Here is a 24,632-nt window from a genome sequence, read left to right on the forward strand (position 1 = left end):
ATCGACCCGCTAGCCCTTCCCCCTAGATACCCCTGTAGATCTGGCTAGGGACAAACACTTACTTTCTACCTCACCCTCTCATTATTGGCCATGCAGTTCTTGGAGGAGGAAGTGGGAGGTGGCAGGCCAGCGTTTGTGGGCCGGAGGTACGTTCTACAAGCTGGAGAGCATCGCCCACAGACCAGCCGGCCACCCTCCGTCCCAGGCTGCAGGATCAGCAGAGCAGTGGAGCCTCAGACCATCAAGGATGAGGTCCGGAGAACTCACGCACACTCAATCATAAAGACACATACACAATTATAACACACACACATAACACACTCACTCATAAGAACAGACTGTCTCACACTCAAACACAGATAAAGATAAAGAGATGAACGTGTGTGTGTGTGAGTGTGTGTGTGTCAGTTCATCACCAGCAGGGTGAACTGGGTGGTGCAGAGCTCGGCAGTGGACTATCTCCATCTGATGCTGGTGGCCATGCGCTGGCTGATGGAGGAGCATGACATCGACGGACGCTTCTGTATTAGTATCAACGACGATGTGCGCTACTGGTCTGCAGTGAAGACCGCTACTGGGCAGCACTGGCTCTGCAGATCACCAACCTGCTCACACAGTCAGTAGTACTGCCCTGGCTCATTCACTGTCTCCTGCTGACCTCTGGCCAGGTCACCCTAGCAAAAGATCTAACCTCAATGGTCTTTTCAGGCTAAATAATACATAAATGACCACGTGGTCATTTAAACGGTTGGGATGCAGCTAATTGTAAGTTAAAATTGAAAGTATTGTCATTGTCATTCATAGCCCGTGAATTACACTCGTTTTACATAATGTTTCAAACGTCTGTTCAATAAGCAGCTTACAGTGAGGGAAAAAAGTATTTGATCCCCTGCTGATTTTGTACGTTTGCCCACTGACAAAGAAATGATCAGTCTATAATTTTAATGGTAGGTTTATTTGAACAGTGAGAGACAGAATAACAACAACAAAATCCAGAAAAACGCATGTAAAAAATGTTATAAATTGATTTGCATTTTAATGAGGGAAATGAGTATTTGACCCCTCTGCAAAACATTACTTAGTACTTGGTGGCAAAACCCTTGTTGGCAATCACAGAGGTCAGACGTTTCTTGTAGTTGGCCACCAGGTTTGCACACATCTCAGGAGGGATTTTGTCCCACTCCTCTTTGCAGATCTTCTCCAAGTCATTAAGGTTTCGAGGCTGACGTTTGGCAACTCGAACCTTCAGCTCCCTCCACAGATTTTCTATGGGATTAAGGTCTGGAGACGGGCTTGGCCACTCCAGGACCTTAATGTGCTTCTTCTTGAGCCACTCCTTTGATGCCTTGGCCGTGTGTTTTGGGTCATTGTCATCCTGGAATACCTATCCACGACCCATTTTCAATGCCCTGGCTGAGGGAAGGAGGTTCTCACCCAAGATTTGACAGTACATGGCCCTGTCCATCGTCCCTTTGATGCGGTGAAGTTGTCCTGTCCCCTTAGCAGAAAAACACCCCCAAAGCATAATGTTTCCACCTCCATGTTTGATGGTGGGGATGGTGTTCTTGGGGTCATAGGCAGTCATAGGCCCAGTTCTCCTCTGAATCATTCAGATGTTCATTGGCAAACTTCAGATGGGCATGTATATGTGCTTTCTTGAGCAGGGGGACCTTGCGGGCGCTGCAGGATTTCAGTCCTTCACGGCGTAGTGTGTTACCAATTGTTTTCTTGGTGACTATGGTCCCAGCTGCCTTGAGATCATTGACAAGATCCTCCCGTGTAGTTCTGGGCTGATTCCTCACCGTTCTCATGATCATTGCAACTCCACGAGGTGAGATCTTTGCATGGAGCCCCAGGCCGAGGGAGATTGACAGTTATTTTGTGTTTCTTCCATTTGCGAATAATCGCACCAACTGTTGTCACCTTCTCACCAAGCTGCTTGGCGATGGTCTTGTAGCCCATTCCAGCCTTGTGTACAGTGGGGAAAAAAAGTATTTAGTCAGCCACCAATTGTGCAAGTTCTCCCACTTAAAAAGATGAGAGAGGCCTGTAATTTTCATCATAGGTACACGTCAACTATGACAGACAAAATGAGGAAAAAAAATCCAGAAAATCACATTGTAGGATTTTTTATGAATTTATTTGCAGAATATGGTGGAAAATAAGTATTTGGTCAATAACAAAAGTTTCTCAATAATTTGTTATATACCCTTTGTTGGCAATGACACAGGTCAAATGTTTTCTGTAAGTCTTCACAAGGTTTTCACACACTGTTGCTGGTATTTTGGCCCATTCCTCCATGCAGATCTCCTCTAGAGCAGTGATGTTTTGGGGCTGTCGCTGGGCAACACAGACTTTCAACTCCCCTCCAAAGATTTTCTATGGGGTTGAGATCTGGAGACTGGCTAGGCCATTCCAGGACCTTGAAATGCTTCTTACGAAGCCACTCCTTCGTTGCCGGGCGGTGTGTTTGGGATCATTGTCATACTGAAAGACCCAGCCACGTTTCATCTTCAATGCCCTTGCTGATGGAAGGAGGTTTTCACTCAAAATCTCACGATACATGGCCCCATTCATTCTTTCCTTTACACGGATCAGTTGTCCTGGTCCCTTTGCAGAAAAACAGCCCCAAAGCATGATGTTTCCACCCCCATGCTTCACAGTAGGTATGGTGTTCTTTGGATGCAACTCAGCATTCTTTGTCCTCCAAACACGACGAGTTGAGTTTTTACCAAAAAGTTCTATTTTGGTTTCATCTGACCATATGACATTCTCCCAATCCTTTTCTGGATCATCCAAATGCACTCTAGCACGGGCCTGGACATGTACTGGCTTAAGCAGGGGGACACGTCTGGCACTGCAGGATTTAAGTCCCTGGCGGCGTAGTGTGTTACTGATGGTAGGCTTTGTTACTTTGGTCCCAGCTCTCTGCAGGTCATTCACTAGGTCCCCCCGTGTGGTTCTGGGATTTTTGCTCACCGGTCTTGTGATCATTTTGACCCCACGGGGTGAGATCTTGCGTGGAGCCCCAGATCGAGGGAGATTATCAGTGGTCTTGTATGCCTTCCATTTCCTAATAATTGCTCCCACAGTTGATTTCTTCAAACCAAGCTGCTTACCTATTGCAGATTCAGTCTTCCCAGCCTGGTGCAGGTCTACAATTTTGTTTCTGGTGTCCTTTGACAGCTCTTTGGTCTTGGCCATAGTGGAGTTTGGAGTGTGACTGTTTGAGGTTGTGGACAGGTGTCTTTTATACTGATAACAAGTTCAAACAGGTGCCATTAATACAGGTAACGAGTGGAGGACAGAGGAGCCTCTTAAAGAAGAAGTTACAGGTCTGTGAGAGCCAGAAATCTTGCTTGTTTGTAGGTGACCAAATACTTATTTTCCACCATAATTTGCAAATAAATTCATAAAAAATCCTACAATGTGATTTTCTGGAAATTTTTTCCTCAATTTGTCTGACATAGTTGACGTGTACCTATGATGAAAATTACAGGCCTCTCTCATCTTTTTAAGTGGGAGAACTTGCACAATTGGTGGCTGACTAAATACTTTTTTTCCCCACTGTAGGTCTACAATCTTGTCCCTGACATCCTTGGAGAGCTCTTTGGTCTTGGCCATGGTGGAGAGTTTGGAATCTGATTGATTGATTGCTTCTGTGGACAGGTGTCTTTTATACAGGTAAACGCTCTTAAAGGGAGTGCTCCTAATCTCAGCTCGTTTCCCGTATAAAAGACACCTGGGAGCCAGAAATCTTTCTGATTGAGAGGGGGTCAAATACTTATTTCCTTCATTAAACTGCAAATCAATTTATAACATTTTTGAGATATTTTTTTGTTGTTGTTATTCTGTCTCTCACTGTTCAAATAAACCTACTATAAAAATTATAGACTGATCATTTCTTTGTCAGTGGGCAAACATACAAAATCAGCAGGGGATCAAATACTTTTTTCCCTCACTGTATGTGTTCCTCCATCTTTTACCATTGTGCTTTAAAGGTGTATGTTTGCCCATGCGCTGGGCATGCAGGACCTGCCCCAGTCAGTAGCTTTCTTCAGTGCTGTGGACATTGACCAGTGTCTGAGGAAGGAGGTGACCATGGACTGTGTGACTCCCTCCAACCCCACAGGGCTGGAGCGCAGATATGGCCTGCCACAGGGTGAGTCCTGTATATCATCATTGTACTTAATTCTTTAAACTCTTCGCATTGCAATTTTGTAGTGTGCATGTGATGGCAATCAGATCTATACCTAACAAAAATATAAATACAACATGCAACAATTTAAAAGATTTTACTGAGTTACAGTTCATATAAGGAAATCAGTCAATTGAAATAAATTAATTAGGCCCTAATCTATGGATTTCACATGACTGGGCAGGGGCACAGCCATGGGTGGGCCTGGGAGGGCATAGGCCCACCCACTGGGGAGCCAGGCCCAGCCAATCAGAATGAGTTTTCCCTCACAAAAGGGCTTCATTAGACAGAATTACTCCTCAATTTCATCAGCCTGCCCGGGTGGATGGTCTCAGACGATCCCACAGGTGAAGTAGCCGGATGTTGAGGTCCTCAATTGGCGTGGTTACACGTGATCAGCTGTTCTGTGAAGGGAGTAGTACACAGTGTTGTACGAGATCTTCAGTTTCTTGGCAATTTCTCGCATGGAATAGCCTTCATTTCTCAGAACAAGAAAAGACTGACGAGTTTCAGAAGAAAGTTCTTTGTTTCTGGCCATTTTGAGCCTGTAATCGAACCCACAATTGCTGATGCTCCAGATACTCAACTAGTCTCAAGAAGGCCAGTTTTATTGCTTCTTTAATCAGCACAACAGTTTTCAGCTGTGCTAACATAATTGCAAAAGGGTTTTCTAATGATCAATTCGCCTTTTAAAATGATAAACCTGGATTAGCAAACACAACGTGCCATTGGAACACAGGACTGATGGTTGCTGATAATGAGCCTCTGTACGCCCATGTAGATATTCCATAAAAAAATCAGCCGTTTCCAGCTACAATAGCCATTTACAACATTAACAATGTCTACACTGTATTTCTGATCAATTTGATGTTATTTTAATGGACAAAAAAATTGCTTTTCTTTCGAAAACAAGGACATTTCTAAGTGACCCCAAACTTTTGAACGGTAGTGTATATATTCTTAAATTCCATTCCTTACTTAGATTTGTGTGTATTGGGTATATGTAGTGAAATTGTTAGATATTACTGCACTGTCGGAGCTAGAAGCACAAGCATTTTGCTACACCCGCAATAACATCTGCAAAACACGTGTATGTGACAACACATTTTTTATTTGAATTGCACGCTCCCTCAAAACTTGACATCTGTGGCATTGTGACAAAACTGCACATTTTAGAGTGGTCTTTTATTGTCCCCAGCACAAGGTGCACCTTTGTAATGATCATGCTGTTTAATAAGCTTCTTGATATGCCACACCTGTCATGTGGATGGATTATCTTGACAAAGGAGAAATGCTCACTAACAGGGATGTAAACAAATTTGTGCACAACAGTTTTGAGAAGTAAGCTTTTTGTGCGTATGGAACATTTCTGGGATCTTTTATTTCAGCTCATGAAACATGGGACCAACACTTTACATGTTATGTTTATATTTTAGTTCAGTATATAAAGTAGTTTGTTGCTTTTACAAACCAGCAGCTTTGGCTGTCGAAAACACTAGAACTGACACCAGATGGAAGTAGTGTTGACTGGAAATGAACACACAAATGCGGAAAAAATATATAAAAGAAATTCACACAATTACAACATTTAAAATGTATAATTCTTAACATTGTAAAGTAACAAACATGTTTACATAGTGACATTTTTACTGTAAATTAATAAATACAGCAGAAATGCTCTTGCATGCTCTATCTGCTTAGTAAAAGCTTTTAACAAATGATCATAATGCAAAACATTGTTTATTATCTTTCTCTGTACAGTATGTACCTAGAATAACAACATGTTGACTGTCCACAGGTGAGGCCATGGACATAACCATCGACATCACCAAAGGCTCTCTGGGAAAAGGGAAATAACAGGGTGAACCGACCAGTCCTCTATGATGTAGCTAGTGCAGCCAGAGGCTTCATGGGATACACAGGTCCTCCAGAGCTGCCCCAACCCAGGCACTGAGTCATCAAACCAATGACGTCAATAGGAACTACTGGTTCTATGCAGGTTCATGATAATAAGGCACATAATAGAAGAAAACGGTCCGAAGCGGGGCTTTCTGAACTTGTCTAATAAGAAATGCTCATTTAGTTTGTCTGTTGCAAAACATTTTGCTACGCCGTGGCCTAATGAGCACAACCCATCTCAGTGGATCATCAGAACGCATCCGGATGAATGTGGGCAACTCCAGACTGGTTAAGAGAGGAGTGTACTGAGAGGTTTAGAAGGGCCAGGGTATTATTGTTTTCCATTACTGCTTCTTCCTCTTCTTCTTGGGCTCCTGGCTCTGCTCTGGCTCCTGGGAGGCTATGGCCTAAAGGGAGAGGAGAGACAAACCAGCACTTACACGTGTATCCTCCTCAAAACACACTTGGATATGTGGTGTCAGACACTGAAGAAATGAATGACTGCAGCTCAGACCATTGGGTCTGGGAAAGACACAAAAACGATCCATGGAGTTATAACTTATGAATGTGTGTTATTGACCTCAGAGTCAATGGAATGCGGGAGTATGGACAGGACTAATAAAGCATTAGTGAATTTGGTGTGATAGGTCATGATGGAGCTGAGTGAATAAGAGACGAAATCAAAGTTTTAGATCGCCGTCATCTGTACAATATGTGTCAGTGGTATGTTTGATGCTTACCTGCTGACTGTTGTCGTGCTCCTGCAGCGCTGCCTCCAGAGTGGCTGCGTTGATGCGGAAATCTCTGGACGTGCTCAGTTTCATGTACTGCATCAGGTTAACCTACACAACAATAACACCCAGACACCCGTTTATCTCATTGTAGTTACAATAATGCAGTGCCTTGGTTAGTTTTGGAGCTGGTCTGTTACTGAGAAGTGCCGATACAGCTCTACAGTGGGGAAAAAAAGTATTTAGTCAGCCACCAATTGTGCAAGTTCTCCCACTTAAAAAGATGAGAGAGACCTGTAATTTCCATCATAGGTACATGTCAACTATGACAGACAAATTGAGGAAAAAAAATCCAGAAAATCACATTGTAGGATTTTTAATGAATTTATTTGCAAATTATGGTGGAAAATAAGTATTTGGTCACCTACAAACAAGCAAGATTTCTGGCTCTCACAGACCTGTAACTTCTTCTTTAAGAGGCTCCTCTGTCCTCCACTTGTTACCTGTATTAATGGCACATGTTTGAACTTGTTATCAGTATAAAAGACACCTGTCCACAACCTCAAACAGTCACACTCCAAACTCCACTATGGCCAAGACCAAAGAGCTGTCAAAGGACACCAGAAACAAAATTGTAGACCTGCACCAGGCTGGGAAGACTGAATCTGCAATAGGTAAGCAGCTTGGTTTGAAGAAATCAACTGTGGGAGCAATTATTAGGAAATGGAAGACATACAAGACCACTGATAATCTCCCTCGATCTGGGGCTCCACGCAAGATCTCACCCCGTGGGGTCAAAATGATCACAAGAACGGTGAGCAAAAATCCCATAACCACACGGGGGGACCTAGTGAATGACCTGCAGAGAGCTGGGACCAAAGTAACAAAGCCTACCATCAATAACACACTACGCCGCCAGGCACTCAAATCCTGCAGTGCCAGATGTGTCCCCCTGCTTAAGCCAGTACATGTCCAGGCCCGTCTGAAGTTTGCTAGAGTGCGTTTGGATGATCCAGAAGAGGATTGGGAGAATGTTATATGGTCAGATGAAACCAAAATAGAACTTTTTGGTAAAAACTCAACTCGTCGTGTTTGGAGGACAAAGAATGCTGAGTTGCATCCAAAGAACACCATACCTACTGTGAAGCATGGGGGTGGAAACATCATGCTTTGGGGCTGTTTTTCTGCAAAGGGACCAGGACGACTGATCCGTGTAAAGGAAAGAATGAATGGGGCACTGTATCGTGAGATTTTGAGTGAAAACCTCCTTCCATCAGCAAGGGCATTGAAGATGAAACGTGGCTGGGTCTTTCAGCATGACAATGATCCCAAACACACCGCCCGGGCAACGAAGGAGTGGCTTCGTAAGAAGCATTTCAAGGTCCTGGAGTGGCCTAGCCAGTCTCCAGATCTCAACCCCATAGAAAATCTTTGGAGGGGAGTTGAAAGTCTGTGTTGCCCAGCGACAGCCCCAAAACATCACTGCTCTAGAGGAGATCTGCATGGAGGAATGGGCCAAAATACCAGCAACAGTGTGTGAAAACCTTGTGAAGACTTACAGAAAACGTTTGACCTGTGTCATTGCCAACAAAGGGTATATAACAAAGTATTGAGAAACTTTTGTTATTGACCAAATACTTATTTTCCACCATAATTTGCAAATAAATTCATTAAAAATCCTACAATGTGATTTTCTGGATTTTTTTTCCTCATTTTGTCTGTCATAGTTGACGTGTACCTATGATGAAAATTACAGGCCTCTCTCATCTTTTTAAGTGGGAGAACTTGCACAATTGGTGGCTGACTAAATACTTTTTTCCCCCACTGTATATCTGCTATTGTGTCTTCAATTCCAGATCTTGATTTGTCTGGTTACAAGTAGCTACACTCATCAATTCAATTTGAGACAATCTCCCATCCCAAAGCACTCCCATACATACCTTTGATTTCTTGGAGAGGGTGATTAGGTATTTCTCATACTGCTCTATACTGTAGATCAGGTTGGGAATGGCCTTGGTCTCACGTAGGAGTTTGGCCTTGAGAATGGGAGAACAGTACACATGGTTTTAGTTAGACCAAGGCTCAAAAGTTCAGTTGAAGTGATTTCTTTGCAAGTGTAAATAAAAGGTGTGTAACAGAAACTCCTTACCGATGCTGTAGCAGTGGTCTCCCCCTCCTTTTTCTTCTTCTTCTTATCATCTGCACCTCCTCCACCGGCCAGCTCACCACTCTGTAAGAAAACACAAATGTCAAAGGTCACAACAACATGAAAGAGCCTCTAAGCTAGAGGACAGTGTCAACAATAAATGTTTTATTAGCATTTGCACCAGGTGAAAGTCTATCCCTTGCTGAAAAAACAGGTGCAGACACTTAGTAAATCTTGCCCATACTGTCAAATGTCGAGGGCATAGAAACAAACGATGCTACCTGCTGGCAGACAATGGCCAGTGGGGAGGCTAGATTTCGTCAACATGAGGCTATACCTGCACGTAGGTGATGAAGGAGTAGCACTGTGGAGTCAAGTGAGAGCCGGACAGCTTGACCTGGAAATACAGGGTTATTAGGGATTTTAGTGGAGGGGGGGTGCACACACCTGGGGCTCATAGGACAGGTAATCCAGTAGTGTACATTGAGAGCAATGCTGCAGACTCACCAGCTTCTCCAGGCGTGCTGGGAGCAGGCTCTGCTGGCCTGAGCACAGTTGGATATACTGCAAAGATAAAGATAAGTCATGGGTCATTCATTTTAGAGGGGATATAGTAGGTAGGTATAGTAAAGTCAGACTTACGTATTTGACCAGGGTGGTGAGGATGGTGTATGTGGGTATAGATAAGTCAGACTTACATATTTGACCAGGGTGGTGAGGATGGTGTATGTGGGTATAGATAAGTCAGACTTACATATTTGACCAGGGTGGTGAGGATGGTGTATGTGGGTATAGATAAGTCAGACTTACATATTTGACCAGGGTGGTGAGGATGGTGTATGTGCGGCTCAGCTCTCCCAGCAGTGTGTTGGTGCAGACCCCAGAGGGCAGGGCAGTCTGGATCAGCTCGTTCAGGGCCGTCAGGAGGGTCCCCAGCTGCAGCGTCAGCGCCTTCTCCACTGGGTCCTGCTGACCCGCAGCCTGGGTGGCATCACCTGGACACACACGAAGATGAAGGACAAAGATGGTGCATGCGTGTGCGCACAGAGGACAGGGACGGACAGAAAGACAGACTGGGGCAATTAACACATTCACATACAGGTTACACATATAGAGATATCCTCTCCCCTGCTACTCATCCTTCCCAGTTGAGGACTAGTCATGCTGTGTGTGTACCGTACCAGAGCTGAGCTTGTCAGGGACCAACTGGCCTTTCTTCTTGGTGATCAGCCAGTCCACCTCATCCAATACTTTCCCCACCTGAGACAGCACCAAGAGCTGAAATAAGAGAAATAGGACATTAAAAGGTTAAGTAAGTAAGAATTTTGTCCACAAATGTACCGAAATGTATACTATACAGTGCATTCGGAAAGTATTCAGACCCCTTCACTTTATCCACGTTACAGCCTTATTCTAAAATGGCTAAAATAAAATGTTCTTCATCAATCTACACACAATACCCCATAATGACAAAGCTAAAACAGGTTTACAGATATTTTAGCAAATGTATTAAAAATAAAAAACAGAAATACCTTATTTACATAAGTATTCAGACCCTTTGCGATGCTTGAGCTCAGGTGCATCCTGTTTCCATTGATCATCATTGAGATGTTTCCACAACTTGATTAGAGTCCACCTTTGGTAAATTCAATTGATTGGACATGATTTGGAAAAGCACACACCTGTCTATATAAGGTCCCACAGTTGACAGTGCATGTCAGAGCAAAAACCAAGCCATGAGGTCGAAGGAATTGTCCGTAGAACTCTGAGACAGGATTGTGTCGAGGCACAGTTCTGGGGAAGGCTACCAAAAAATGTCTGCAGCATTGAAGGTCCCCAAGAACACAGTGGCCTCCATCATTCTTAAACGGAAGAAGTTTGGAACCACCGCCAGACAAATTAAGCAATATGGGGAGAAGGGTCTTGGTCAGGGAGGTGACCAAGAACCCAAAGGTGCTTCAACATAGTACTGAGTAAAGGGTCTGAATACTTATGTAAATGTAATATTTCTGTTTTTAATTTTTTATAAATTTGCACACATTTCTAAAAACCTGTTTTTGCTTTGTCATTATGGGGTAGATTGATGAGGGGAAAAAACAATTGTATCAATTTTAGAATAAGGCTGTAACGTAACAAAATGTGGAAAAAGTCAAGGGGTCTGAATACTTTCTGAATGCACTGTATATAGTTTTGTGATTAGTGAATGCCATAATGTAGTTTTGTTAAATACTTCTCTCTATTAACTGAAATCTTACTTTTTCAAATCCATTTTAGCTGTTGTGCTAGGTGTTTGGTCCGAACAGATTCACAAATCATGGGAATTTGTCACGCAATGCAGACCCTCCGAGGGGCCTGCTCCCTCCGTGGCTAAAGCCAGTGTGAGAAACGTGCTAAGGTACGTCTTGTAGATCTTGAAGAATGGGATAGGTATAAAAACTGTGTCTAAAATCCTGCCTAGCATTCCAAAAGCTAAATGGACATAATACTGTAAAGCTAACACCAATAATTTAATTTTAGATCTACACGTGCCTAGGGGTAAGGAGCTGGGGGTCGTGCCTAGGGGTAAGGAGCTGGGGGTCGTGCCTAGGGGTAAGGAGCTGGGGGTCGTGCCTAGGGGTAAGGAGCTGGGGGTCGTGCCTAGGGGTAAGGAGCTGGGGGTCGTGCCTAGGGGTAAGGAGCTGGGGGTCGTGCCTAGGGGTAAGGAGCTGGGGGTCGTGCCTAGGGGTAAGGAGCTGGGGGTCGTGCCTAGGTGTAAGGAGCTGGGGGTCGATTAGGTAGGAAGGGTGAGACACAATAACACTTTGCAGTTTAAAAGGCAGGTAGGTAAGCGCCACTCACTGTTGTCGGTGCAGCGGTCTTCATGTTGACGATGGAAAAGTGAGACTGCTTCTCCACTTCCACATCCTGTTATTGGATAATAAAACCACAACAGTACGGCTACAGTAAGGCAGGATTGTGGTCAATTCAGCAAGAAATTGAATTTCAGTTTACTTCCTGAATTAACGGAATTTAAATTGACCCAAACCCTGCAGTAAGGCTATAGTAGCTCACAAACAGTTAAAGTTAAAACAGCACTGACATTTTCTCTCTGATCATAATGAGCTATTGTTTTGGGTCAAATACTATGACCGTCTGAAGGCTGTTGTCAGTGAGATTGCCTGTAGCAGTCTGTAGCAGTCGATACCTGGTCGATGTCTCCCAGCTGACTGTGTATGTCTTGACAAAGCTCCCACAGCAGACTGACAGGACTCTTGTAGAGCACGTGCAGACTGAAGAGCAGGGAGAGCAGGCCTTTACTGAATGTTACGTCCTCTGGAGGGAGGGAAGGAGAAAGGGAGGGAAGGAGGGAGGGAGGGAAGGAAAGAAAGAAAGCGGGAAGGAGGGAGGGAGGGGGGGAGCGAGCGAGCGAAAGATTGAGGGAGGGAGGAAGATAAATAAAGAGGGAGGGAGTGAGTGAGGAAAAGAAAGAGAGGGAGGAAAAATGAGACACATAACCACTTCCCTTTCTATTAAATAAAGAACTCTTAGCAGCATTAATGCCAAACTGATTCTTGGGAACAAAAGCTCAGGCGTATGTTGTGACAGAATTCAAATGGCTATATTGTGTCAGTTCAGTCCAAATCTGCAGGGTTTTAAAACCAAATTAATCGCAATAGTTGGTAAAAAAAACAACAACCGGCAATTAGATTCTTTGCCCTTATCACGCAGCCCTGGGCCTAGGGTCCAAAACTGCAACACTTTACCTTGCCTGTTGCCATTTACTCACCAAAGCTGGTCTCCTTGCAGATTTTCACAGTCCAGGTGATCATTTGAACAAACTGGGAGAGAGCAAGAGAGAGAGCAAGAGAGAGAGAAAGTGAGCAGGAGGCCTAGCCCACTCATCAGTCCTCACTGGCTCTATGAAGTGCACTTGGGAGGGTGCCTACCTGCTGGGAGGAGGGTTCTAGCTGGCGTGAGAGCACACTCAGGATGTTGACCAGGAGTTGAGCCTCCTTGCTGTTGAAGTCCTCCTCCCCTCTACTCAGCTGGGTGAACAGTGCCCTCTGTGGATGGACAGGGGAACAGTGTTAATTTTGACACTCTTTTTTAGATTTAGTCTAGTCTTAATCATTTTACTAAAATATAATTAAGTTTTAGTCACATTTTTGTAAATGCCCTTTCATTTTAGTCACATCACATTTGTATTGCCTCATTAAAATCACTGACTTCCATGTGCACAAACATACCCTTGTCCTACCAGCATATTTTTATGCATTACATTCTATTCTCTTCCCAACAGCAGAAATATGACAACATATATAGGGATATATAATAATTATCTGGCCATGTAAATGACTAATTCAGCCTACATAGATATTGCACATTACATACAAAACAAACACACACAAGCGCAGAGAGCGAGAAGCAAAATCACCACCAGATGGTGCCACAAAGTATTGGCAAAGTAGTATGGGTTGCACCTCCGTCAGTCGGTCGTGTCATTGCCATTGTTATCAATGTTCCACAGACGCTGCAGACACATTCATGTCCAGAAGTAGAACAGGAGCTAATGACTGTTTCGCCCAGTCATGCAGTCGAGTCACTAAACCTCGAGTTCGAAACGAGTCCCAAGTCCCCTGTGCTCGAGTCAGAGTCCAAGTCCGAGTCACGAGTCCCTATGGCTGAAGTCCGAGACCCAGTGCTCGGGTCCTAGTCCAAGTGCTCAAGTCTGAGTCACTGGGTCCACATTAACTCAAAATAAAGTTATTTACCCGGTCAGATATAGTGTAGTGGCAAGATGAATTTAGTCAATAAAATGTTTGCTATCCCCTTTCCTTTTTTTCTGTGCCACGTTCTCGAACTTTGCAGACAGAAATTCCATGAATAGAGCCAACGTTATTCCTTTTTCAACATGTCAGAGGCATGTTTGTTCTAACATAGCATATTTCTATCTGAACGTTCCAAAATGTTGCCAGGATGCAATATAGCTAGCTAATGAAGTAACATGACTGAACAAGGTGTAGCCTAAACAAATGGTTAACGGTCCGGTCCGCAAATAGCCTAGTTTTAGAATGGTCTGCGATATGCTTTATTAATATAAAATGCAGCCCACCAATGCACAATATAAATAAATAAATGTTGTGCCGGTATTATGGGTAATTTATTTTGAGCGGTAATGTCTCAAGACGTTTTCTGGGGAAAGAGGGAGACTTGGCTACAGAACCTGGCTATGAAATGCCGTGGGGAAAGTGGGAGGGTTGAGTGAGACTACAAATTCAAAGACAGCCTACTTTTCTAAACTCAAGGGAGAGAAAAACATAGCTAGACTGTTGTTTTACTATTAAACTCAATGCTGCTATTGTTTTTAATTTCGTAAAGCAGCTTGTGTTTCTTAACCAGGCAAAGGGTAGCTAACTAGAAGGCTGGTGGTGACTGGTTAGCTACCGGGAAGCAAGAGTCGCCTGCACGACGTGTATAATCAGAGCTGGAGCGGAGCCTGTTTGCCCACACTCATTGCTTGCTCCCTGCAGCTCACCAGCTGATGTAGGCTGTGTGTGCCGGGTGTGGCGCGTCCTTCCCACTGCTGAACAGAACTGCGCTGAGCATCTATGCTGCTAATATTAATTGTGCTCATCACTGAAAAGCTCCCAATCTATCCAAAAACTCTTGTCCAGTCCACTTAGTTGTCAGAATGTTGTCTGAAATAATTTAGTCTCGTCTTAGTAAACTGAAATGTTTTGTTATAGTTTTTTCTGTGTCTATTTAGTCATTTATAGTCTTGTCAATTGCCACTGAAAAATAGGTGTTTGACAAATACTTTTGTCACTGTTGTTGACAAAATTAACACTGCGGGGGAACAGTCTGTCTCTCAGGCTACGGCGATAGTATTCTGACTTCATTCCTAATTTATTAGAACAGAATAATCTAGAATCTACCCAAGGTCACATCCTGTATACTTTAACACTTCAGTCACACCTGGAACTGGCGAATGTAGAAAGCAGTCTTCTCTGTGACGTTGGCATTCCCTGGCCCGTGATCACTCCCTTCCTCCACAGAGACATCTGAAAGGAAAACCACCACATTGTATGCGTTTCCAAACTGTTACGGACAGGACATCTGTTACTCACGATGGCCTTTGGAGCCAAAATCATATCTACAGGAACCGACTTTGGCGAGGAAGCCATTCACAATAACTTATTTCATTCATACAACTGACGAGTATGAATGAACAGTTCTGTGTGGTAGTTCAAAGTGTGGCCTTGGCCCTTAAGGAAACTCCCTGTTGTGAATACATTGTGAATGAGAGCTGTTTGGGGATTTTAGTTTTGTGGTCTCTAAGTTGTTTCATTGAACCTGTTCTGAATGTATGATCATGTGTTTTTAAACTGGAGCCATCTTCTTGGCCAGCTCTCCCTTATAAAATAGATTCTGTATCTCAAATGGGATATCCACTGTGGTTTTGCATTGATATCACTTTAAAGCAGGGGTGTCAAACGTCCGGCCCGCGGGCCGGATCAGGCCCGCAAACGGGTTTAATCCGGCCCGCGAGATGATTTAAAAAATAAAAACATTTAAAAAATGAATAATAATTTTGTAAAGTATAAAAATGCGCTGCAATTTTTCAATAAAATGAACTGCTGTTCCAATTGCGTCCACTGGATGGCGCAATAGCAATTGTGTTAAGCAAGCAAACTGTTTATACTGGGGCAGAGCAAGTAGGTCAAGCACGTGCAGCCAATGAGCTACTTTGTTTTGCCCGCGATATTTATTACGGCTTCTACTTTTAACATTATGTGCTTTGGCACCCTCATTGCCCCAATATGTCTCTGTCAAAAAAGAGAAAAGTGGACGCAGAGTGCAGAGTGTTCCAAGAAAAATTGTCATCCTATTTATTCACGGAATTGAATGGGAAAGCTGTATGTTTGGTGTGTTCAGAGCATGTTGCAGTGCTGAAAGAATATAACCTTCGTCGCCACTATGTGAGACTTCATGCCGACAAACTTTCAAGGACAGCGGAGATGAGAGAAGGTGAATGAACTGTTGGCGGGTCTGAAGAAACAGCAGTCTGTGTTTACTCACAGCCGAGACATCAGTGACGCTGCAGTGAAAGCTAGCTACCTCATTGCTAATGAAATCGCAGTGGATTCAAAACCATTTAGTGAGGGTGAATTTGTAAAAACATACATGATGAAGGCAGCGGAGATTGTGTGCCCTGAACAGCGGCAGGCTTTTGCAAATATCAGCCTGACAAGAAACACAGTTGCAGACAGGATTTCCGATCTTTCAGTGGATTTGGACAGCCAGTTGAAGCAAAAAGTAAAGTCATTTATTGCGTTTTCGGTTGCAATTGATGAAAGCACGGACATTACAGATGTTGCACAACTGGCCATTTTCATCCGCGGAGTTGATGACACATTGACCGTCACCGAGGAGTTCGTGGAGTTGGTGCCAATGACAGATACAACGACAGCAGCTGATATTTTTACCGCACTCGTCGGCGCGCTGGACAGGGTCGGAGTGGACTGGTCCCGCGCTGTCAGCCTGGCTACAGATGGTGCGCCCTCAATGATCGGGAAAAAAGCAGGCGTTGTGACAAAGTTCAGAGAGAAAGTGCAATCTGCAAATGGAGGACGTGATTTTTTGACTTTTCACTGTATTTTGGACCAGGAGGCTTTGTGTTGCAAGTCATTAAAGATGGATAACGTCATGAAGGTGGTCATCCAAACTGTTAATTTCATCCGATCCAGAAGCCTGAATCACCGTCAGTTTGACAGCCTTCTCAGAGAGAAAGACCACATCTATGGCCTGCCATACCACACTGAGGTAAGATGGTTAAGCCGAGGTGCTGTGCTGAGGCGTTTCTTTGATTTACGAGAAGAAATTGAACAGTTCATGGAAGAAAAGGGCAAACCAGTGTTAGAATTTCATTCCGCAGAATGGATGCAGGACCTTGCATTTATGGTGGATGTTACAGAGCACCTGAATAACTTGAACAAACAGCTGCAAGGGCGCAACAAAGTTGTCACGCAGTATTATGACAGCATACGTTCTTTCAAGTTGAAGCTGTCATTGTGGGAGACGCAACTTGCCGGTGGTGATGCAGCTCACTTCCCCTGTCTGAAAAATGTGTGCGCGACCCAACATGTGGCAGACATGAAGCGGTTCAAAGATAAAATAACGGGACTGTTACGGGAGTTTGAGCAACGCTTTCAGATTTATGTTTATATGTTTTTATGTTGATGTGCTATTGTTTTTAATTGATTTGATTTTATTTGTATATTTAACCTATTCTTGACTCTGTGGTTCTTGCACTTGTTTGGGGAACAGGATTTCATTATTTTTATCTACATTTCTGCCTGAGAAATGACACCTGATATAGTTCTGTGATCTGCGAAACAGTTCTGTTAATCACTGAGGCATTGTGTGTTTGTGTGTTCTTTTTCTTTAGAATTTTCAAATAAACTTGACGTGTTTTATGATTAATAGTGATGTTGTGCTTGTACTATTTTGGACACACTGTCCTCAGGCTCCAGCTTTATGTTGTATGTTGATCGTATTAAAACAAAGAAAACAATCTGAAGTTGTTGTTTTTAAGTTATATATACCATGATTTTTCCGGTCCGGCCCACTTGGGAATAGATGTTCCTCCATGTGGCCCCTGAGCTAAAATGAGTTTGACACCCCTGCTTTAAAGTATCTAATTTCAGGATTTTAGCTTTACAGAAGACCTCTGGTGTGACGCATTGAGAATGAGAGCAGTGTGTGTGTGTGTTTGTCCCACCAACGGCAGAAAGGAGCTGGGCCACCCTGGCTGGGTAGCGCTGCAGCCCGGTGCTGAAGATCCTCAGCAGGCCCTCCAGACACAGCAGGGACACACTGCAACGCTTCTCCTTCTTCCCAGCATCCTCCACTGCACACGGGATGTTGGTGTACCGCCACATCAAGACACTGGGGGGGCGGGGGGATAAACCAGTTGAGGTCACAGAGAATCTGACCAGGTGATGCAAGAGATATTCTGACCAGGTGATGTCATAGAGAATCTAACCAGGTGATGTCATAGAGAATCTAACCAAGCGATGACATAGATCATCTTACTAGGTGGTGTCACAGAGAATATGACCTGCTGATCTCTCAAATAGAATCTGACCTGGTGATGTCACAGAGAGAATCTAACCTGGTGATGTCACAGAGAATCTAACCAGGTGATGTCATAGAGAATCTTACTAGGTGGTATCACAGAGAATATAACCTTCTGATCTCTCAAATAGAATCTGACCTGGTGATGTCACAGAGAGAATCTAACCTGGTGATGTCACAGAGAATCTAACTAGGTGATGTCATAGAGAATCTAACCAAGCAATGTCATAGAGAATCTAACCAAGCAATGACATAGAGAATCTTACTAGGTGGTGTAACAGAGAATATAACCTGCTGATCTCTCAGATAGAATCTGACCTGGTGATGTCACAGAGAGAATCTAACCTGGTGATGTCACAGAGAATCTAACCTGGTGATGTCACAGAGGTGATGGAAGGTCTTGTCTGTGTTTTGTCCGTCGGGGCCGTCCGTGTGTCCAGTTTCCTCCAACTGTGTGATCTTTTGCAGAGCCACGCTCACAGTGTAACGCAGGAAGTCCCCACTGGAGCGCAGCACCGACAGAGCCTCCTCTCTGCTCTGAGCGCTGTCTCTGGAAGAACACACACATGCTTTCAGGTGCAAGACAGGCCACAAAACACACAGGTACTGTATGACTTTGAACTAAAATGTGGCACTTGTGTATGCAGCCTTGACAGGAAATACATTCCCCCATACACACACCTGAAGAGTGCAGTGAGCAGTGTGGACACAAAGCCCATAGACAGCAGGCTGCGAGGGCTCTTGCTGCTCTTGCCCTTTCCAGACTTCTCCTTCAGGATCTCAGACAGCTTGTTGTAGCGACTAAACAGCTCCAGGAGCTCCTCGAAAATACTCTTACTGCAACACACACAGTGTCATATTAAGATATTACTCACTGTCTCACAATGTAGCATGTTATCCATCCCAGTTCTACACATCCTCTTGGTAAAACATAAGTTTAGTCAAGAGTTGAGAGCTTTGTCGCTTGACACATTGAAATAAAATAAAAATCATATTCAGCATGTTTCCCACTCCTTTACTTCACGCAGTACCGGGGACAGAGCATCCTGAAAATACTTTCCTAATATCTAAACATTGATTTAAGCATTTGAACACACAAGTTAATTATTAAAAACACTAATACAGTAGCTTCTCCCACAGATCCAGTGAGCCAGTCTTCTTCAGGTTACCTGTAGTTGGCCTTGGTGAAGTTGTATTCGATGAGCACCTCGTACACTCCCATCACCAGCACGGCGTAGATGCTGTTCTTCACCCCCACACTGGACGCCAGGGAGAACTCAGCTGACTTATCCTGGTCGCACAGAGATGACATCAATTCAGTCACTGAAAAGGCCATCATTGTAAATACTATTTTTTTCTTAACTGACTTACCTGTATGGATAAAGGTTAAATAACAATACAAATAAATAGAGCTGCAAGCAGCAATGAAAGGGGTGCTGTCTTATGAGCAGGCTGAAAGGAACCATTATACATCATCCCTCGTGTATATGTACAATTCAAGTTTCAAGTTGATAGAGCGAAGAGAAGTTAAGTTATTAGGGTTTAATTGAGGACACCATTTTGTTTTTTACAAAGATGCAATTTTCTCTCATATTTTGACGAATTGCTTAGCTTTTCTCGAACGTACTAGATAAAGACAATTAACAGTCCATTGGATGTACGTTTCATAAGACTTAACGATTTGATGAAAAATCCAATATGGCGAAAAATCTAAAATGGCGGACCTTACGGGTCCTTGAGGAAAATGTGTTCCTTATGATAAGAAAATGATATACCAAGTTTCATGGTTGTACGTCAAATGGGGCCAAGGGGCTGAGCCTTCCACTTTGAATGCTTATTACAGCGCCACCTATGGGCCAATTGGTGCCGTTTTTGGTGTCTGAGAGTAGCGGTGCTGATATACTTCTGATATTGCCAAAGTACACTTTTTTTTAACCAATCGGGCATTGAGACAAGTGCGATTGTGCGAGAGAAAGAATTCCATCAGAAATAATAGGTTTGCTTGCTTGCAGCGTCGCTGTCAGCACCCCTAATAAAATACTCTACTGCTGTTCATCCTACCACTCAAAGTAGAAGCATTCCCCTCCTCTCCCCTTGTAAGATTTTCTTAGAGTTGACCTTAACTACAGATTACACTACCACTAACCCCAACCTTAAATATGACTACAGTACTCCTTATGATAAACGAACCATAACTACATATGATAAATGTTTATTTGAGAGAGAAGGTTGAAAAAAGGCCCCTGAATGGCAGGTAGACTCCCAAAAAAGACAAAATGGCTTGTATGATACAGATTGCATACTGCGACACATGTGGACCAAACAGGACTTGCTGCCTGAGGAAGACCTGTTTGCTGAAAATGCATTTCTGTATGCGACCTGCTGTAATATAATATGCGGATCTCAGGGCTCTACAGGGCTCTACTAGCATATGCGCCTAAATATTTTGCTGTGTGACCTGGAATTTAAATGTAGGAGCAAATGCAGAATTTTAGCTGTTTTTCATTGTGCTCCTAAAGTTCTTTGTGTGCGTCTACATTTTTCAACTTAGGCGCACACATGCTCCTTGCACACATGGTCAGTGTAGATCCCTGGCGGCTCGTGGTGCCCCAACGCCCTATTAACACTCATGTTGGTGTTTCCTTTATTTTGTCAGTAACTGTATTTTTTTCAATATTTTTGTGAATAGTTTCTCTGCAAATGTATATTTGCACCGCTCCTAGTGCAATTATGAAGGCCGTCTGATACCTTTTATGAGTGAAAGTAAAGAGGTAGACGTGGTTTTACCGTAAATGATAGTCACAAGTTGACCAGTTGGAACACAAGTTGACCAATCATCAGATTGCATGCAGTTTATAACTATACAGTGCATTCGGAAAGTATTCAGACCCCTTTACTTTTTCCACATTTTTGTTACGTTACAGCCTTATTCTAAAATTGATTAAATATTTTTTTCCCCCCTCAATCTACAAAGAATACCACATAATGACAAAGTAAAAACAGGTTTAGACATTTTTGCAAATGTATTACAAATAAAAAACAGAAATACCTTATTTACGTAAGTATTCAGACCCTTTGCTATGAGACTCAAAATTGAGCTCAGGTGCATCCTGTTTCCATTGATCATCCTTGAGATGTTTCCACAACTTGATTGGTGTCCACCTGTGGTAAATTCAATTGGAGATGATTTGGAAAGGCACATACCTGTCTATAGGAGGTCCCACAGTTGACAGTGCAAAAGCCATGAGGTCGAAGGAACTGTCCGTAGAGCTCAGAGACAGGATTGTGTCGAGGCACAGATCTGGGGAAGGGTACCAAAACATTTCTGCAGCATTGAAGGTCCCCAAGAACACGGTGGCCTCCATCACTCTTAAATGGATGAAGTTTGGAACCACCAAGACTCTTCCTAGAGCTGGCCGCCCAGCCAAACTGAACAATCGGGGGAGAAGGGCCTTGGTCAGAGAGATGACCAAGAACCCAATGGTCACTCTGACAGAGCTTCAGAGTTCCTCTGTGGAGATGGGAGAACCTTCCAGAAGGACAACCATCTCTGCAGCACTCCACCAATCAGGCCTTTATGGTAGAGTGGCCAGACGGAAGCCACTCCTCAGTAAAAGGCACATGACAGCCCGCTTGGAGTTTGCCAAAAGGCACCTAAAGGACTCTCAGACCATGAGAAACACGTTTCTCTGGTCTGATGAAACCAAGATTGAACTCTTTGGCCTGAATGCCAAGCGTCACGTCTGGAAGAAACCTGGCACCATCCCTACTGTCAAGCATGGTGGTGGCAGCATCATGCTGTGGGGATGTTTTTCAGCGGCAGGGACTGGGAGACTAGTCAGGATCGAGGGAAAGATGAACAGAGCAAAGTACAGAGAGTTCCTTGATGAAAACCTGCTCCAGAGCGCTCAGGACCTCAGACTGGGGCGAAGGTTCACCTTCCAACAGGACAACGACCCTAAGCACACATCCAAGACAATGCAGGAGTGGCTTCGGGACAAGTCTCTGAATGTCCTTGAGTGGCCCAGCCAGAGCCTGGACTTGAACCCGATCTAACATCTCTGGAGAGACCTGAAAATCGCTGTGCAGCGACGCACCCCATCCAACCTGACAGAGCTTGAGAGGATCTGCAGAGAAGAATTGGAGAAACTCCCCAAATACAGGTGTGCCAAGCTTGTAGCGCAGGGTTCTTCAAATCCGGTCCTGGAGGGCCGAAACACTCACCTGGTGTCCCAGGTCTGAATTAGCCCCTGATTAGAAGGAGAGGATGAAAAACAGAGGTGTTTCGGCCCTCCAGGACCGGAATTGAAGAACCCTGTTGTAGCGTCATACCCAAGAAGACTCGAGGCTGTAATCTCTGCCAAAGGTGCTTCAACAAAGTACTGAGTAAAGGGTCTGAATACTTATGTAAATGTGATATTTCAGTTTATGTTTAATACATTTGCTAAAATGTCTAAACCTGTTTTTGCTTTGTCATTATGGGGTATTGTGTGTAGATTGATGAGGGGGAAAAAACAATTTAATCAATTTTAGAATAAGGCTGTAACGTAACAAAATGTGGAAAAAGTCAAGGGGTCTGAATACTTTCCAAATGCACTGTATATAAGATAATTTATTAGATAATATTTAAAGATCATCTCCTCCATCTACGGGACAAGGCCCTTACAGTGACATCTCCCAACAGTAACTATATGTTGTTGTTTTTTACCTTGTATCAAACCTTGTATCAATATGACCCTATTGTACCCTACAGATCCGTCCACGTAATCTGTTAGTCCAAAGGTTTGTTCCAGCCACGTGTAATTGATAAATGACCTAATCAATTTATGATATCAATCCGCTGGCAGCTGGCTAGTGATTTAATTTATTGTGTTGCCTAGCAATGATTACTGCATCAAGAATTAGCTTTCCTGGTGGAGGGGTGAAACTACACGTTCTGGTATGAAAAGGGCTTAAAAAAATAATAATTGGGGTCATAATTCTTGCTTTCAATTTAAACCCTTTTATAAACGCAATAATACATTTGAGGTTCTGCGGCTTTGTCTCGTACCTAGGGACTGCATCAAGTTATGCCAATAATTGCAACAACGCACACCACTCTGTTGTGATCTTCACAAAGTTCAAACAAGTTCAGATCACCGCGTGCATCGATGAGGCAAAAGGCCTTGTGGTGTTATGATTCTGAACGGTCAGATAGCTAGCAACAATGACAAGAAGCTACCATGGGAAATCGTAGGTGGCTCGTTTCAGCTCATTGTATCTTGTTACTGATTCCATGTCTTGTTTTGAGGTGTTTGACTCATGTCATTTTTAATGCTAATATGGCAAATTCGCTAGCTAGTTAACCAACATCTGTAATGATGTATTTGAGACAACAAGTAGTCATCGTGCAAATGTATGTTTTCAATAAACATTTGGAGACAAAATATAGTTTACATGTTGTCAACATGTTGCCCACGCATCGGTTTTGTTGCAACCAACCAGTCTATATGACCCCTGTAATGTGTTTCTGGAATAATACTACACACACTGTTCTATGAAAGTCACTACTCTGATACGCACCAGCTCAAAGTCCTCCAATTCACACTTGATCATCCGGCATGTGATGCTCTCCAGGATGCTCTGCAGCTCGGCCTGAAATCCAACCTCCTCTTCATCATCATCATCATCTTCGCTCCCGCCTGCGTTGGGCCGGGCTGACTGGCGCATGTCCTGGTACCAGAGCAGGCAGTGGACTGTGCAACTCAACAGGTGGGCCTGAGAGGAATAGGAAGCATCCATGTCTTGATGTTCTTGTGGACGTACACCACACACACACACAAGCATGCCAGACAAGGGAGAGAGTAGCAGTATGCAGTAGAGTGTACTGTGCAGCCCACTAGTTGGGCCACTTCTGCACGCACGCACACACACGTGACATAATAAGTAAAAGTGAATACCAGAGGCTCCTGGAGGAAGACTTGGTCTCCTTGAGCACCAATGCATAACTCCAGCTTCACTGGGGGCAGAAGGTCCTGCTCTGGCTCATAGTACCGCCTCAGCTAGACAGAACACACATGTCAAATCACAATGCAATACACAGCATGTAATTACACCAGAAGAGCTTGCTCGCTCGCTCACGCTCACACACACACACACACCTGTGAGTGCAAGGTCTGCATGATGGAGCTTGCTAGTTGAGAGTTGCGGCGGAGGACATCATGGAAACCCTACAAATAAGGCACACATGACAACCTTGTGTTAGAAGATATACTGGAAACTTTAAAATGCAACAATTTCAAAGATTTTACTGAGTTACAGTTCAAAGAAGGAAATCAGTCAATTTAAATAAATAAATTAGGACCTAATCTATAGATTTGACATGAATGGGCAGGGGTGCAGCCATGGGTGGGCCTGGGAGGGCATAGGCCCACCCACTTGGGAGCCAGATCCACCCACTGGGGAGCCAGGCCCAGCCAATCAGAATGTTTTTTCCCACAAAAGTGCTTTATTACAGACAGAAATACTCATCAGCACCCTCCCCCTCCTCAGACGATCCCAC

General features: G+C 43.8%; 1 protein-coding gene and 1 pseudogene across 2 annotated transcripts in view; one reads left to right on the plus strand and one right to left on the minus strand.

Moving 5' to 3' along the window:
• The window catches only part of LOC121531225, a 29,281-nt pseudogene extending 23,217 nt beyond the window's left edge, over nucleotides 1–6,064 (plus strand).
• A 348-nt stretch (nucleotides 6,065–6,412) lies between these two features.
• Nucleotides 6,413–24,632, minus strand: part of fanci (FA complementation group I) — a 28,855-nt gene continuing 10,635 nt past the window's right edge. For both annotated transcript variants that reach the window (XM_041838061.1, XM_041838060.1), the window contains exons 19-38: nucleotides 24,232–24,300; nucleotides 24,031–24,132; nucleotides 23,654–23,848; nucleotides 19,261–19,382; nucleotides 18,773–18,928; nucleotides 18,462–18,641; nucleotides 17,736–17,902; nucleotides 14,930–15,015; nucleotides 12,901–13,017; nucleotides 12,741–12,792; nucleotides 12,159–12,286; nucleotides 11,813–11,878; nucleotides 10,156–10,252; nucleotides 9,785–9,969; nucleotides 9,482–9,538; nucleotides 9,312–9,371; nucleotides 8,978–9,058; nucleotides 8,769–8,864; nucleotides 6,838–6,939; nucleotides 6,413–6,504 (exon numbers count right to left, since the gene is read on the minus strand). In XM_041838061.1, the coding sequence (XP_041693995.1) occupies nucleotides 6,442–6,504; nucleotides 6,838–6,939; nucleotides 8,769–8,864; nucleotides 8,978–9,058; nucleotides 9,312–9,371; nucleotides 9,482–9,538; nucleotides 9,785–9,969; nucleotides 10,156–10,252; nucleotides 11,813–11,878; nucleotides 12,159–12,286; nucleotides 12,741–12,792; nucleotides 12,901–13,017; nucleotides 14,930–15,015; nucleotides 17,736–17,902; nucleotides 18,462–18,641; nucleotides 18,773–18,928; nucleotides 19,261–19,382; nucleotides 23,654–23,848; nucleotides 24,031–24,132; nucleotides 24,232–24,300 (2,181 nt within the window). In that variant the 3' untranslated portion in view covers nucleotides 6,413–6,441. The remainder of the gene's footprint in view (nucleotides 6,505–6,837; nucleotides 6,940–8,768; nucleotides 8,865–8,977; nucleotides 9,059–9,311; nucleotides 9,372–9,481; nucleotides 9,539–9,784; nucleotides 9,970–10,155; nucleotides 10,253–11,812; nucleotides 11,879–12,158; nucleotides 12,287–12,740; nucleotides 12,793–12,900; nucleotides 13,018–14,929; nucleotides 15,016–17,735; nucleotides 17,903–18,461; nucleotides 18,642–18,772; nucleotides 18,929–19,260; nucleotides 19,383–23,653; nucleotides 23,849–24,030; nucleotides 24,133–24,231; nucleotides 24,301–24,632) is intronic.

Source organism: Coregonus clupeaformis, chromosome 19 (assembly GCF_020615455.1).
Source record: "Coregonus clupeaformis isolate EN_2021a chromosome 19, ASM2061545v1, whole genome shotgun sequence".
NCBI classification, from domain to species: domain Eukaryota; kingdom Metazoa; phylum Chordata; class Actinopteri; order Salmoniformes; family Salmonidae; genus Coregonus; species Coregonus clupeaformis.